Source organism: Haematobia irritans, chromosome 5 (assembly GCF_050003625.1).
Source record: "Haematobia irritans isolate KBUSLIRL chromosome 5, ASM5000362v1, whole genome shotgun sequence".
Classification (NCBI taxonomy): domain Eukaryota; kingdom Metazoa; phylum Arthropoda; class Insecta; order Diptera; family Muscidae; genus Haematobia; species Haematobia irritans.
In genome coordinates, this window is record NC_134401.1 from 135,474,619 (window position 1) to 135,492,249 (window position 17,631).

Here is a 17,631-nt window from a genome sequence, read left to right on the forward strand (position 1 = left end):
GACTAAAATCAAATGTCAAAAATGTTCGATTAGTAGATATTGAAGATAATGAAATTCAGATTTTTGTAAGTATTTCGATAACCTTTAAAATCATTATAAATCGATATATCGATAATCAATATTTAAAATACTACTGCAAATAGTTTAGTCGATTTAAAAAAAAAATCATACAAAACAATAACATACAAAAACTAAAAATTCTCTATTAAAAACAAATATCGATAAATTGAAGTAAACATTGATTTCAAATTTTTGATCCAGTATGTGAAATAAATTAATTAATAAAATTTTGATAAAATTTTCTATAGAAATAAAATTTTGACTAAATTTTCTATAGAAATAAAATTTTGACAAAAATTTTCTATAGAAATAAAATTTTGACAAAATTTTCAATAGAAATGAAATTTTGACAAAATGTTCAATAGAAATAAATTTTTCACAAAAATTTACTATAGAAATAAAATTTTAACAATATTGTCTATAGAAATAAAATTTTGAGAAAATTTTCTATAAAATAAAATTTTGACAAAATTTTCTATAGAAATGACATTTTGACAAAATTTTCTATAGAAATTAAATTTTAACAATATTGTCTATAGAAATAAAATTTTAACAAAATTTTCTATGAAATAAAATTTTGGTAAAATTTTCTATAGAAATGGAACCTTGACAAAATTTTCTATGAAATAAAATTTTGGTAAAATTTTCTATAGAAATGGAATTTTGATAAAATTTTCTCTAGAAATAAGGTTTTGCAAAATTTTCTATAGAAATAAAATTTCGACAAAATTTTCTATAAAAAGTAAAATTTTGATAAAATTTTCTGTAGAAATGAAATTTTGACAAAATTTTCCATATATAAAAAAATGTTGGCAAAATTTTCTATAGAAATAAAATGTTGACAAAATTTTCTATAGAAATAAAATTTTGACAAAACTTTCTATAGAAATAAAATTTTGACAAAATTTTCTATAGAAATAAAATTTTGACAAATTTTGCTATAAAATAAGATTGTGACAAAATTTTCTATAGAAATTAAATTTTTATAAAATTTTCAATAGAAAGAAAATTGACAAAATTTTCTTAGAAATAATCTTGACAAAATTTTCTACAGAAATAAAATTTTGACAAAATTTTCTATAGAAATAAAGTTTTGATAAAATTTCGATGAAAATACAAATGTTTATATGAAAAATATTTGTTGGCCAAGTTCAAAGAAGGCTTGGCTACAGTGGACCTTTTTTGGACTTTAGGAATAAAAATTTCGATGGAAATTGAAATCCAGATGTTGACAAAATTTTCTCTAGAAATAAGATTTTGACAAAATATTCTATAGAAATAAAATTTTGACAAAATTTTCAATAAAAAAAAATTGATTTTTATATGAAAAATTTATTTTGGCCAAACTCCAAGGAGGTTTGGCTACAGTGAATCTTCTTTGGAGTTTAGGAATCAAAATTTCGGTGGAAATCCTCAAAAATCCCAATTTGTATATGAAAAACTTATATTGGCCATATCTCCATATATATGCGACCTAGAGCCAAAAGGAGGTTAATTCGTGACCACCTCAAAAAAAAAAAACAAAAAATGATAATCCAAGTTTTTATATGAAAAACTTATTTTGGCCATATCTTCTTAAAAAGGCGTCCTAAAGCCCAAAGGAGGTACATACGTGTCGTTCCCAAATTTCGATGGAAAACCTCACAAAATCCAAATTTTTATATGAAAAACTTCTAAATCTTCTTTAATATGCTACCTAAAAATTTCGTTGGAAATCCTCAAACATCCAAATTTTCACATCAAAAGGTTATTTAGGTCATATATCTTTAAATATTCGTCCTAAAGCTAAAACGAGGTTCATTTCTGAACACCAAAAATCAACAATTTCGATAGAAATCCTCAAAAATACAAGTTGTAGCCATATCTCTTTGAATTATTTATATAACAAATTTGACCATATCTCCTTGAATATACGTCCTATAGCAAAAAGGAGGTAGTCCATAGCGTTCAGAAGACATTTTTTGCAACTCAATATGTGGTCCTCGAGCCATATTGAAAGATTTTCGTCCGAAATATTTTGATCGAAGTATGTTATTGTACATCGCTATTTGATATAAAATTAGATATTTTCGAGGTTTGGCTCAAAATTTGAAAATTTGGAAAATTGTTTTTGTTTTTTCGATGCCGAAAAAAAATGAATCTATTCGTTCGTGATTCGTGATTAAATCAATAACAGAAATAAAACATAACAGAGTATTTTGTCAATGTTGAGTCATGTGAGTCATGTCAAGTGTTTTGGTTTAAATACGAATGTGTAAATTGTATTTGTCCTGGTCTCTTGTTTTTGTTTTCAAAACCTAAGAAAATCTTAGCTAATAATATTTTCTTACGTAAATTTTTATTCTTTTCAGACAAATCTGTTCAATTATATTTAATTATGATTTTTAAAATATTTTCCCAAAAAAAGACAATATAACAATCAAACAAAAAAACAAAACATACTAAATTCAAATGTAACTACATCTTCGAGACAGAGACTGTGAAATGCTCGAAAAAATAAAACAAAACTACAAGTTTAACCTTGGATTATCAACGTTTAACAAAAAAACAAAAGAAGAGAAAAAGACCGCAACAATTACAACAGTTGTATTTATTTTAATTTTCCAATGTCGTTTTTTTAGTATTTACTTAATTTTCTTAGCTCACGATTGTATTATAAACGTGATTTAAAATTTTATGTTTTGCTCTTTTCAAATTTACTTTTTGTATTTTATTTTGTTTTGCTTATTTCCAAAATGGATTATATTACGCTAATCCAGGTTTACATTTACGTATTGCATATAAAAAAATAAAACTAAAATCTCACACACTCACACGCCAAATAAATAATTAAAAAAATAGTACAACACATAATGTGTAAAAAATAAATACATATACACACAAAAATAAAAAAATGTTTCTCCGGGGAAAAGAAAACACAAAAAAAAAATAGAAATGTAGTTTTATTTTTCTGTGGGGTTTTTACATTATTATTCGTATTTATCTGGCAAATTGTATAATGAAAGTTTGAAACAGGCTTCAACCCATGAAGGAATTTTAATAAAAAAAATCTAAAAAAAGGCTGCCATTGTGTCACGGTTGCCACTCTGCCACTCAACCAAAAATTGCAGGAAATGTTTACCAAAAATATACCACACTACAAAAATTTCTCCTTTCTTGTAAATGTGTAATATTTTAAATGTTTTTACAAATTTAGTTTGCGCCAAAAAGGGAAAATTACCTCTTTTACAAAAAAAAAAATTAGTCATCATAGGACTTACACGAAAATTAAAATATTGAATTTGCAGAAAATTTTGTTAAAATTTTATTTCTATAGAAAATACTGTCAAAATTTTATTTCTATAGAAACTTTTGTTAAAATTTTATTTCTATAGACAATTTTGTCACAATTTTATCTCTATAGAAAATTTTGTCTAAGTTTTATTTCTATAGAAAATTTTGTCAAAATTTTATTTCTATAGAAAATTTTGTCGAAAGTTTATTTCAATAGAAAATTTCCTCAAAATTTTATTTCTATGGAAAGTTTAGTCAAAATTGTATATCTATAGAAAATTTTGTCAAAATTTTATTTCTATAGAAAATTTTCTTAAAATTTTATTTCTAACATATAGAAAATTTTTTCAAAATTCTATTTCTATAGAAAATTTTGTGAAAATTTTATTTCTATAGACAATTTTCTCAAAATTCTATTTCTATAGAAAATTTTGTCAAAACTTTATTTCTATAGAAAATTTTTATTTTTCTAGAAAAATTTCTCAAAATTTTATTTCTATAGAAAATGTTCTCAAAATTCTATTTCTATAGCAAATGTTGTTAACATTTTATTTCTATAGAAAGTTTTGTCTAAATTTTATCTCTGTAGAAAATTTTGTCAAAATTTTATTTCTATAGAAAGTTTAGTCAAAATTTTATTTCTATAGAAAATTTTATTTCTATAGAAAATTTTCTCAAAACTTTATTTCTGTAGAAAATTTTCTTAAAATTTTATTTCTATAGAAAATTTTCTGAAAATTTTATTTCTATAGAAAATTTTCTTAAAATTTTATTTCTATCGAAAATTTTGTCAAAAGTTTATTTCTATAGAAAGTTTTGTCACAATTTTATTTCTATAGAAAATTTTCTCAAAATTCTATTTCTATAGAAAATGTTGTTAAAATTTTATTTCTATAGAAAGTTTTGTCTACATTTATCTCTGTAGAAAATTTTGTCAAAATTTTATTTCTATAGAAAATTTTCTAAAAATTTTATTTCTGTAGAAAATTTTCTCAACATTTTATTTATATAGAAAATTTTATTAAAATTTTATTTCTATAGAAAATTTTCTCAAAATTCTCTTTCTATAGAAAATTTTTTTAAAATTTATTTCTATAGAAAATTTTCTTAAAATTTTATTTCTACAGAATTTTTTTTCAAAATTCTATTTCTATAGAAAATTTTGTCAAAATTTTATTTCTATAGAAAATTTTCTCAAAATTCTATTTCTATAGAAAATTTTGTCAAAATTTTATTTCTATAAAAAATTTTGTCAAAATTTTATTTCTATAGAAAATTTTCTTAAAATTTTATTTCTATAGAAAATTTTCTTAAAATTTTATTTCTATCGAAAATTTTGTCAAAAGTTTATTTCTATAGAAAATTTTGTAAAAATTTTATTTCTATAGAAAATTTTCTCAAAATTTTATTTCTATAGAAAACTTTCTTAAAATTTTATTTCTTTAGAAAATTTTCTTAAAATTTTATTTCTATAGAACATTTTCTCAAAATTCTATTTCTATAGAAAATTTTGTCAAAATGTTATTTCTATAGAAAATTTTCTCAAAATTCTATTTCTATAGAAAATTTGTATTTGTATAGAAAATTTTCTAAAAATTTTAATTTCTATAAAAAATTTTTTCAAAATTCTATTTCTATAGAACATTTTGTCAAAATTTTATTTCTATAGAAAATGTTCTTAAAATTTTATTTCTATAGGACATTTTCTTAAAATTTTATTTCTATAGAAAATTTTCTTAAAGTTTTATTTCTACGAAAATTTTGTCAAAAGTTTATATCTATAGAAAATTTTGTCAAAATTTTTTTTTCTATAGAAAATTTTCTTAAAATTTTATTTCTATAGCAAATTTTCTTAAAATTTTATTTGTATCGAAAATTTTGTCAAAAGTTTATTTCTATAGAAAATTTTGTAAAAATTTTATTTCTATAGAAAATTTTGTCAAAATTTTATTTATATAGAAAATTTCCTCAAAATTTTATTTCTATGGAAAGTTTAGTCAAAATTGTATATCTATAGAAAATTTAGTCAACATTTTATTTCTTTAGAAAATTTTCTCAAAATGTTATTTCTATAGAAAATTTTCTTAAAATTTTATTTCTAACATATAGAAAATTTTGTCAACATTTTATTTCGATAGAAAATTTTCTTAAAATTTTATTTCTATAGAAATTTTTTTCAAAATTCCATTTCTATAGAAAATTTTGTTAAAATTCTATTTCTATAAAAAATTTTGTCAAAATTTTATTTCTATAGAAAATTTGTTTTTGTATAGAAAATTTTAATTTCTATAGAAAGTTTAGTCAAAATTGTATTTCTATAGAAAATTTTCTCAAAATTTTATTTCTGTAGAAAATTTTCTCAAAATTTTATTTCTGTAGAAAATTTGCTCAAAATTTTATTTCTATAGAAAATTTTCTTAAAATTTTATTGCTACAGAAAGTTTTATCTAAATTTTATCTCTATAGAAAATTTTGTCAAAATTTTATTTCTGTAGAAAATTTTCTTAAAATTTTATTTCTATAGAGAATTTAGTCAAAATTTTATTTCTATAGAAAATTTGTAAAGTAATCTTAGTTGGAGAGGAATATTTCGCAAAATCTAACAAAACATCGTGAATTCTACCAAACAGTAAAAATTCTACCATTTTTCGTAGAATTCTACCAACTGTGGCAACCGTGATTATAGGACCATTTACCACAACAATTCTCGGTTCTGTCGTTACTTTTGCTCGTTAGTTTTTCAACATGGTGCCTAAAGCGATCAATATTATTTTTCTATGTCCAACGCAACATCCCCAAATGGCATTTCAATATCTAAAAATATTGGAGATCTGACGCCTTTTGCAATATATTACCGATAATTGAACTATCGAGCTGAACTAAAGGATTTGTTATCGCTTGGAATCTCCGGTATGATGGTACAACTTCTGGACTATCGTGTGGTTCTTCGGCCTCTGTATACTATTTCTAATAGTGTTTGGAAATTAATGGATGCTGTCAGTTCATACTCATATGCCACATTTTTTTATTATTTCGTTATTTAAGGAGGACATAAGACTTTTCATTGTACCATTACAAAGTAAATGTTGTCGGAGTTCCTCGCTTAGAGTGGCTAAAATATGTCTCTATGTTAGGAATTCATCTATCAGTCCCTATGTTTCTATATCCACATTATTATTTGCATTCGTATTCACGTTATTGAACACTCGTCCAATGTTTAGAAAAGACGACATCATTGTGTATTCATAGATATTTATAATGAACATTTAATACACCCGACTAGTTCATGCAATGCAGTCTAAGTAAACTTATTTTTCGAGTTAGCATGTTGTCGTCTTAGGGATAACCTTGAAACAATACTAGTTCTAAAATATATATCTTTAAGCCTCTAAACATCTGGTTCAGGAAAGATGTGCTTATTGGACAGAAATTCTTTGGACCCGAGCGAAAGGAATTTATTACATTAGTCGCCGCCAATATTTCTGGAATAGAATAGATATTCCCCCATGATTCGATATTTAAAATCGTTAAATTTTCTTAATCCTAAAATTTATACATTTATAATTAAAGGTTGCAAAGCTCGCTTTTTTCTGGATTTTGATTTTAATTTCGCAGGAGTTAGATGTTATATATGTTACAGAGGGTGACTGATATGTAATGCAACAAAGTGCTACCATATAACAGTTTGGCTGATAAGTCCCTGGTCTGACACATAGATGGCGTTGCTAGTATTAAATGCATATTATTTTTATATAGTACCAACCTTCAAATGATTCGTGTCAAAATTTGACGTCTGTAACAGTGTTGCCAGTATTTTCCGAGCTCTTTTCCCCAAAATGGATCGCTTTTATCCCCAAAAATCCCCAATTTAATTTAAAATTCCCCATAAAAATCCCCAAGAAATTTTTGGCAAGTTTTTTGAAAAAAAGTATACGAATAGACTCTGCTGTAGAAAATCCGTACAAAATTAAAAAAAAAAACATTTTAAATAAAATAAAAATGTGCAATTGAATGAATCAAAATCAGTGATGTACGCATATGAGTCCTTACGAAATAATTTCACAATAGTTAAAAATTTCTTAGGAAAAAAGAGTAAATTGTAAAGAAGCTCTTGGGCCACCCAAATAAATTCCGTTGAATACAGAGGAGGAAAGTTCTTTTTATTTTTTTTTGAGAATCTCTTTACTTCTTTAAGCCTTTTTTTTAAGGATGTAAAGAATTTCATATAAACCATAGTTCTTACTGTGATAATTACTCGTATACTGAACAAATATCGAAAATTCCCCACAAAAATCCCCAAATTTGTGGAAATTCCCCACCAAATCCCCAAGTCCCCAACTCAAAAATTTTGTCCCCATCCACGAAAAAATATCCCCGATTTGGGGAAAAATCCCCAATACTGGCAACACTGGTCTGTAAGTCAATTAGTTTGTGAGATAGAGCGTCTTTTGTGAAGCAACTTTTGTTATTGTGAAAAAAAATGGAAAAAAAGGAATTTCGTGTTTCGATAAAATACTGTTTTCTGAAGGGAAAACATACGGTGGAAGCAAAAACTTGACTTGATAATAAGTCCGCCCCCAGGGAAATCAACAATAATTGATTGGTATGCAAAATTCAAGCGTGGTGAAATGAGCACGGAGGACGGTGAACGCAGTGGACGCCTGAACGAGGTGGTTACCGACGAAAACATCAAAAAAATCCACAACATGATTTTGAATGACCGTAAAATGAAGTTGATCGAGATAGCAGAGACCTTAAAGATATCAAAGGAACGTGTTGGTTATATCATTCATCAATATTTGGATATGTGGAAGCTATGTGCAAAATGGGTGCCGCGCGAGCTCACAAAAACAAGAAGGTGTTGATAATTCTGAGCGGTGTTTGCAGCTGTTAACTCGTAATACACCCGAGTTTTTCCGTCGATATGTGACAATGGATGAAACATGGCTCTATCACTACACTCCTGAGTCCAATTGACAGACGGCTGAGTGGACAGCGACCGGTGAACCGTCTCCGAAGCGTGGAAAGACTCAAAAGTCCGCTGGCAAAGTAATGGCCTCTGCTTTTTGGGATCCGCATGGAATCATTTTTATCGATTATCTTGAGAAGGAAAAAACCATCAACAGTGACTATTATATGGCGTTATTGGAGCGTTTGAAGGTCGAAATCGCGGCAAAACGGCCCCATATGAAGAAGAAAAAAGTGTTGTTCCACCAAGACAACGCACCGTGCCACAAGTCATTGAGAACGATGGCAAAAATTCATGAATTGGGCTTCGAATTGCTTCCTCACCCACCGTATTCTCCAGATCTGGCCCCCAGCGACTTTTTCGGTAGGGAGCCACCAACCGAATACATTAATAGAAAAATATTACGTTCCAAAATCGTGAACGGACGGTAACAAAATAAAACGGAAGCGTTCACGAAAAATCAAAACGGAATGTTACAAAAGTACCGTGGTGCAATGGTTAGCATGCCCGCCTTGCATACACAAGGTCGTGGGTTCGATTCCTGCTTCGAGCGAACACCAAAAAGTTTTTCAGCGGTGGATTATCCCACCTCAGTAATGCTGGTGACATTTCTGAGGGTTTCAAAGCTTCTCTAAGTGGTTTCACTGCAATGTGGACGCCGTTCGGACTCGGCTATAAAAAGGAGGTCCCTTGTCATTGAGCTTAACATGGAATCGGGCAGCACTCAGTGACAAGAGAGAAGTTCACCAATGTGGTATCACAATGGTCCGAATAGTCTAAGTGAGCCTGATACATCGGGCTTCCACCTAACCTAACCTAACAAAAGTTTCGTCCACGGGCGTTCACGATTTTATGAACGGCTTTCGTTTTTTTGGCCATAAAAGTCATAATGCGTTAGACGTTCTTATGGCAACCGTCGGGGTATAGAGCTGATTATCCGGGTTCGAGTCTCGGTAGAACATTTTTTTATGAGTTCGTAACCATTACGTTTTCAGATCATGAACACTGGTTATTGTTTTGAAAACGCATGGTGTCCTTTTATCGTTGTCAGATTGACACCATTTGCTTTCCGTTTGACACCACATTTGCGTTTATTCACTTTCATGAACGTATCGTTTTGAAACGTGAACGCCGTTTATTATTTTTATACCCTGCGCCACACTGTGGAACAGGGTATTATAAGTTAGTGCATATGTTTGCAACACCCAGAAGGAGACGAGATAGACACATGCTCAGGGTGGGCTCCTGAGTCGATATAGCCATGTCCGTCTGTCCATGAACACATTTTTGTAATCAAAGTCTAGGCCGCAGTTTTAGTCCAATCGACTTCAAATTTGGCACAAGTATGTGTTTTGGGTCAGAATAGAACCCTATTGATTTTGGAAGAAATCGGTTTAGATTTAGATATAGCTCCCATATATATATTTCGCCCGATATGGACTTATATGGCCGCAGAAGCTAGAGTTTTACCCTAATTTGCTTAAAATTTTGCACAAGAAGAACAATTAGTACTATAGTCAAGTGTGCCAAATTTTATTGAAATCGGTTCAGATTTAGATATAGCTCCCATAAATAGCTTTCGCCCGATTTACACTCATATGACCACAGAGGCCAATTTTTTGCTCCGATTTAGTTGACATTTTGCACAGGGAGTAGAATTAGCATTGTAGTTATGCGTGCCAAATTTGGTTGAAATCGGTTCAGATTTAGATATATCTCCCATATATAGCTTTCGCCCGATTTGCACTCATATGACCACAGAGGCCAATTTTTTGCTCCGATTTAGTTGACATTTTTCACAGGGAGTAGAATTAGCATTGTAGTTATGCGTGCCAAATTTGGTTGAAATCGGTTCAGATTTTCCTTGTAAAATCGCCACTGCTTAGTCGAAAAGTTGTAAAAATGGCTCTAATTTTCCTACACTTCTAATATATATATATCGAGCGATAAATCATAAATAAACTTTTGCGAAGTTACCTTAAAATTGCTTCAGATTTAAATGTTTCCCATATTTTTTTTTACTAACATTGTGTTCCACCCTAGAGCATTAGCCGACTTAAATTTTGAGTCTATAGATTTTGTAGAAGTCTATCAAATTCTGTCCAGATCGAGTGATATTTAAATGTATGTAGTTGGGACAAATCTTTATATATAGCACCCAACACATTTGACGGATGTGATATGGTATCGAAAATTTAGATCTACAAAGTGGTGCAGGGTATAAAATAGTCGGCCCCGCCCGACTTTAGACTTTCCTTACTTGTTTTTTTATTGGATGCACCGAAAAGCGGTGGTTTATCCCCTAGCAGTAATGCTGGTGATAACATGAAGCGCTACATTGTCCAGTCATACTACTACTCCGGAAAGGAGTAAAATGAAGCAGGTTACTTCGGCTTGTAGCTTGCAAAAATTAGTCCTCTGAAAGCTTTTCAGTTCATGCTTATATAATATTCTGCTCAACATAGGTCTGATTTGAATCTAAAGAAATAGCAAACATTCAGATGCATATTGGGCATTGTTTTCCCACAACATAGAAATGTTATTTGTTTCCACGCCCATCTCTTTGGTAACGTGGAATCGTTGGGTGTTTTGATAGAGTGGTCGCAGTTTCATAGGTTAAGGACATTACTTGAACGTTTTCTTCGAGGGACTTGTCAGTTATGAGGACGTTAAGGGACTAGGAGAATTTGAAAAAAAAAACTAAAAAAGACCCTGTCTATGCATTTGCAGATCAATTCTTAGACCGAATACTTGGCCATTGGCTGATTTTGTAACTTTAGTGTGAAGTTGACCATTTGGCGCTGAATTTGATAGTCCAAGGATAACGTTGTATTTCTTAGTACGGTGTAATAGGTATAGGTACTATTACAAAAAGTCAAACTCGACAAAAAATTGTTATTCGAATTTACTATTTCCATATTTTTGTTTACAAGGGATTAGAAAACTTCAATTCAGTTGCTACACCCAGAAAAGGATTATGATCACCTCAGACTTGTTTCAAGAATAATGTTATTTTCTCATACCTGTTTCAGATTTCGGAATATTTTACAGTAATAGGTACCTATAACCTATTACAAAAAATTGGAACTCGACAATTTTTTTGGTAAAAAGTAATTTTTGATTGCTAGGACCTCATAGCAGGTCATTGCCCGATTTTGTAACGTCAATAGAAACTCTACCATTGGAATTTGTCAGTGCAAGGACAACATTGTATTTCTTAGCCTGTTGTAATAGGTATCTATAACCTATTACAAAAAGTCGAACTCCATTTTTTTTTGGACAAAAAATAGATTTTCGAATTTTTTATCCCCATATTTTTGTCCACAAGGGATTTGGAAACTACAATTCAGTTGCTACGCCCAGCGAAGGAATATGATCAGCTCCGACGTGTTTCAAGAATAATGTTATTTTTGTACCACAAGCATGTAACATGTCTATTGAAAACATTTTTATGTCTGGTGAGAAAACAATAACTTTGAGACAATAATGTTGCATGTTTCTCATCCAAAAATAACATTATGCTCTTGAAACATGGTTGAGGTGATCGTAAAGGGTGATACGGTCACAATTTGGTCAAGGGAAAACGCGTGTAAATCGGTGAAATCGTTTATTTAAAAAATCAAATTAAATTTCTTTTTCAAGTTCAATTAGTATAAAATTCAGGAAAAATATTCAGTTAGGCTTTCGCTTTTCCAAATCCGAATTGCCGGGCCTCACGCTTGACACCTGCCATCAGATTTTGTACAGCCACCTTCTTCGCCACAGAAAGCCAGTTTGCCTTGAACTGCTGCTCGTCCTTAGCAGTTTTTTTGGTCTTCTTTAGGTTCCGCTTGACAATAGCCCAGTATTTCTCAATTGGGCGAAGCTCTGGCGTGTTGGGAGGGTTCTTGTCCTTGGGAACCACCTGCACGTTGTTGGCGGCGTACCACTCCATGGCCTTTTTACCGTAATGGCAAGATGCCAAATCCGGCCAAAACAGTACACACAAAAAAATTTTTTTCTGATTCAATCACCAAATTAATTGATCCAATTAATTTTTTAATTGAAATGTCTTCAATCACGAAAATGATAGTATCAATCACAGTTTTAATTGGGCATAGAAAAAATTCTTGATTAAAAAATTAATTGATTTTTTTCAGCAAATTTCAATTAATTTTTTAATTGATCCAATTAAAAATTTAATTGATGTTGATTGCAAAACTCAAATAATTTATTAATTAAAAAAGGTAACTATTTTTAATTACTTTCTGAATTGGCTTAAAGTTTTTATTTGGATTAACAAATGATTGTTTGAAATACATTTTTCATTAAAAATTAAAAAAAATCAGCACTTTTTTTAACTGAATTAGTCTTCCGAATTTGATTAAAAAGTTAATTGTATCAATTAATTTTTTAATTAAAATTTTTAAAATGTTCAATCATTGACTTAATTAACTTAATTTTCTATCATGATTAAAAAGTTAATTGTATCAATTAATTTATTAATTGAAAAAATTTTCAACTTCAATTAACTTTTTAATTGGAAATATTTTGGTGATATTTTTTTCTGTGTACGGAACAACCGTGTTTCTTCAGGAAAGGCAGCAGACGTTTATTCAAACACTCTTTCACGTAAATTTCTTGGTTGACAGTCCCGGAAGCTATGAAAATGCTGCTTTTCAAGCCACAGGTACAGATGGCTTGTCAAGATATATTTCTTTGCCAGATATTTCTTTGCGAACTTTGACAGTTTTATGTGCTTGAAAATATCTGCTACCTTTCCCCTTCCTTTTGCCGTATAGAACTCCTGTTCCGGAAGCTGCTTGTAGTCGGCTTTGACGTAGGTTTCGTCGTCCATTACCACGCAGTCAAACTTCGTCAGCATCGTCGTGTACAGCCTCCGGGATCGCGCTTTGGCCGTCGTATTTTGTTTATCATCGCGATTTGGAGTCACTACCTTCTTGTAAGTCGATAGTCCGGCTCGTTTTTTGGCTCGATGCACGGTTGTAGACGATACACCCAGATTATTTGCGGCATCTCGGAGAGAGAGGTTAGGGTTTCGCTTGAAACTACCGGCAACTCTCTTTGTCGTCTCAGCGGCTTCCGGTTTTCGATTTCCCCCCGATCCAGACTTCCTGGCTGTCGACAAATGTTCCCCAAACACTTTAATTACATTTGTAACGGTTGATTTGGCAACTTTTAGCGATTTTGCCAGCTTTGCGTGCGAGTAGCTCGGATTTTCGCGATGCGCGAGCAAAATTTTGATACGCTGCTCTTCTTGCTTGGGCAGCATTTTGACAACTGAAGAGTGAATTCCAAAATCAAAATAGGAACAACATTCTACACACACACCTTCAAAATCAGGGGTGTTCAGGTTTTTTAAATGCAAAATTGAAAGAAATACGTCAAGTTTATATTGACCAAATTTTGACCGTATCACCCTTTATGCCTTTTTTGAGTGTAGAATACACATCAACTTCCAAAGCTACCTAACTTAATATTGACGGCTGATAACCCATTGGATATTCTAAACATGTATATATTTTTTTAATTAAAATTTATGTTAACTTTTCTTAACCTTTCTCCCTCCCCACCAGATCCACCGGCTGCCATTACCACCGAACCTTTGTTGATCGACTCTGGACCAACTCATATCTCATTGTCGTGGGGCAAACCACCATATTATAATGCAGCACCTGTTATAGCCTACAAAGTTGAAGCTTGGATTGTCGGTCATGAAGGTGGAGCCATTTGGAAAGAATTGGGTCTTACACCCATCAACTCATTCGATGCATTCAATCTCAAGGCCAATGTTGAATATCATTTCCGTGTTACACCGAAAAATCGTTACGGATGGGGTCCTTCGGTACAAACGTCCAAACCATTACAAGTGGGCGGTGTTGAATGTCTACCCGAATTTACCATGATATTACCGGGCCAGGTTAAGGCTCTATTGGAGAAAGAATTCGTTTTGGAATGTGTGGTGCGTGGAAGTCCTCGTCCCGATATTGTATGGTATAAGGATGGCATACGCATCGGAAATAATCCCGAGAATGAACGTCTGAAGACCCGGAAAATTGGATCCACATGCACTTTAACCATTAAGAAAGTTTTGGAAACGGATACTGGTCGTTATACCTGTGAGGCCACCAATTCCAAGGGTAGAGTATCAACATTTGCCCGTCTTCAAGTTGTATCCGATGCCAAACTCTTCGAGGCCGATAATAAACTTAAGGAAATTGTACGCAGTGTTAATGGCTCAATGACTGGCGACTCCTTGCCCATATTCACAATGCGTTTGAGGGATCGTCGTGTACAAGTTACCTATCCTGTAAGACTTACCTGTCAAGTTGTTGGTTTCCCCCAACCGGAAATATCCTGGTATAAAGATGATGTACTTCTGGAAACGAATAGACAATGTATCATTTCACAGGATAATCAATTCTATACTTTGGAATTGGCCAGTGCCACTTTGAACGATAGTGGCATTTACACTTGTACTGCTAAAAATGAATTGGGTTCTGTATCATGTCATTGCTCTTTGGTGGTGGACAAGGGTATTCGCGCCTATATCTCGCCCGAATTCTATTTGCCTTTGGATCCTTTGTATATAGTACAAGAGGGTCAGGATCTTCGTCTCACTGCAAAGGTGGAAGCTTATCCTGCTGTGGGTGTATCATGGCATCGTAATGGTGTTAAATTGCGACCAAGCCGTCGTCTCCATGCAACTTTAGATGCCACCGGATTTGTGGAATTGGTTATAACCGATGCCCGATTACATGATTCCGGTATTTATACCTGTGTCTCATCGAATGCTGTGGGTAAAACTGAGAGTATGTGTCGCGTATGCGTTGAGCCATTGGAGGATATGGATGCCGAACAAAGGAAACAAGAAATGATGAGAGCCGTTCCTGGAATATGGAGAACAGATTTACCGTAAGTAAAGAAATAATTGATAGTATTTTTATACCCACCACCATAGAATGGTGATGGGGGTATAATAAGTTTGTCATTCCGTGTGTAACACATCGAAATATCGACTTCCGACTATATAAAGTATATATATTCTTGATCAGGGAGACATTCTAAGACGATATAAGCATGTCCGTCTATCCGTCTGTCTGTCTGTTGTAATCACGCTACACTCTACAGTAACGAAGTAATCGTGTTGAAATTTTGCACAAACTCTTTTGTCTTTTGTCTGCAGGCAGGTCAAGTTCGAAGATGGGCTATATCGGTCCAGATTTTGATATAGTCCCCATATACACCGACCTCACGATTTGAAGTCTTGGATTTATACAAACCGTAGTTTTTATCCAATTTGCCTGAAATTGGAAATCTAGAGATATTTTAGGACCACAAAGAGGTGTGTCGAAAATGGTGATTATCGGTCCATATTTTGGTATAGCCCCCATATAGACCGATCTCCCGATATTACTTCTTGAGCTTTTAGAATCCGTAGTTTTTATCCAATTTGCCTGAAATTGAAAATCTAGAGGTATTTTAGTACCATAAAGAGGTGAGCCGAAACTGGTGATTATCGGTCCATGTTTTGATATAGCCCCCATATAGACCGATCTCCCGATTTTACTTCTTGGACTTCTAGAATCCGTAGTTTTTATCCAATTTGCCTGAAATTAGAAATTTAGAGGTATTTGGGGACCTTAAAGAGGTGTGTCGAAAATGGTCCGTATCGGTCCATGTTTTGGTATAGCCCCCATATAGACCGATCTCCCGATTTTGGTTCTTGGGCGTCTAGAAACTGTTTTTTCTATCCGATTTTCCTCAAATTGAAAATCTGGAGGTATTTAGGACCATAACGAGGTGTGTCGAAAATGGTCCGTATCGGTCCATGTTTTGGTATAGGCACCATATAGAGTGATCTCCCGATTTTGGTTCTTGCGCTTCTAGAAACTGTATTTACTATCCGATTTGCCAGAAATTGGAAATTTAGAGGTATTTGGGGACCTTAAAGAGGTGTGTCGAAAATGGTCCGTATCGGTCCATGTTTTGGTATAGCCCCCATATAGACCGATCTCCCGATTTTGGTTCTTGGGCGTCTAGAAACTGTTTTTTCTATCCGATTTTCCTCAAATTGAAAATCTGGAGGTATTTAGGACCATAACGAGGTGTGTCGAAAATGGTCCGTATCGGTCCATGTTTTGGTATAGGCACCATATAGAGTGATCTCCCGTTTTTTATTCTTTGGCTTCTATAAACTGTATTTATTACCCGATTTGCCTGAAATTGGAAATCTAGAGATATTTGAGGACCACAAAGAGGTGTGTCAAAAATGGTGATTATCGGTCCATGTTTTGGTATAGCCCCCATATAGACCGATCTCCTGATATTACTTGATTAGTTTCTAGAATCCGTAGTTTTTATCCAATTTGCCTGAAATTGAAAATCTAGAGGTATTTTAGGACCATAAAGAGGTGAGCCGAAACTGGTGATTATCGGTCCATGTTTTGGTATAGCCCCCATATAGACCGATCTCCCGATATTACTTGATTAGTTTCTAGAATCCGTAGTTTTTATCAAATTTGCCTGAAATTGGAAATCTAGACGTATTTTAGGACCATAAAGAGGTGTGTCGAAAATGGTGATTATCGGTCCATGGTTTGGTATAGCCCCCATATAGACCGATCTCCCGATTTTACTTCTTGGGCTTCTAGAAATCATAGTTTATATCCAATTTGCCTAAAAATCTGGAGTTTTTTAGGACTATAAATAGATGTGCTGACTATATTGTGTATCTGTACAGGTTTTGATATAGCCCCCGCCCTCCCCCCCCCGTAAAAACCGGCCCCCCGATTTGGGGTCTAGAGTCTATAACCGCCATATAGACCGATATAGAAGGTGAACTACTCATGAAAAGTGCTTGGAACTGAATGTAAAATTTCAGGTTAAATTTTTAAATGTATCTTCGGGAAACGTACTGGTTGAACTTATCCGCTTGGGAGAATATTTGTCATAAAATCCCCTGAAATTCTACATATTATCAAGTAAGCCGCTACGACGAAGAATTTTCAAAGGAAACTATTATATTTGATTCATGGTGGTGGGTACTTAAGATTCGGCCCGGCCGAACTTACTGCTGAATATACTTGTTTCATACTTTTAAGGGATAATTTTAACTTTTTTGTTTCAAATAGGATAAAAACAGAGTAAGAATTCGTAAAATGGTACAAATCATTTAAATTTTTTCGAAAAAAATGGTAAATCCAATCCTAAAAAAATTATGAATTTTTGAAAATATTTGAGGTCAAACGTTTCCGACAAGCGTTAGAATCCAAATTATGAAAAATTATAAAAATTATTTGACAAAATATAACAGAATTTTTTAATTT

At 32.0% G+C, this 17,631-nt stretch overlaps 1 protein-coding gene across 3 annotated transcripts in view; it reads left to right on the top strand.

Moving 5' to 3' along the window:
- The window catches only part of Strn-Mlck (Stretchin-Mlck), a 201,305-nt gene that overhangs the window by 102,050 nt on the left and 81,624 nt on the right, over window positions 1-17,631 (top strand). Inside the window, exon 8 of one of the 3 annotated variants that reach the window (XR_012722956.1) lies at window positions 2,412-2,995. Coding sequence is in view for 2 of the 3 variants with exons in the window: in XM_075310984.1 (XP_075167099.1) it covers window positions 13,879-15,217 (1,339 nt within the window). In the remaining variant the exon portion in view is untranslated. Of the gene's footprint in view, window positions 1-2,411; window positions 2,996-13,878; window positions 15,218-17,631 lie in introns of those variants that run through there. The other 2 variants (XM_075310984.1, XM_075310982.1) reach the window with 2 other exon arrangements.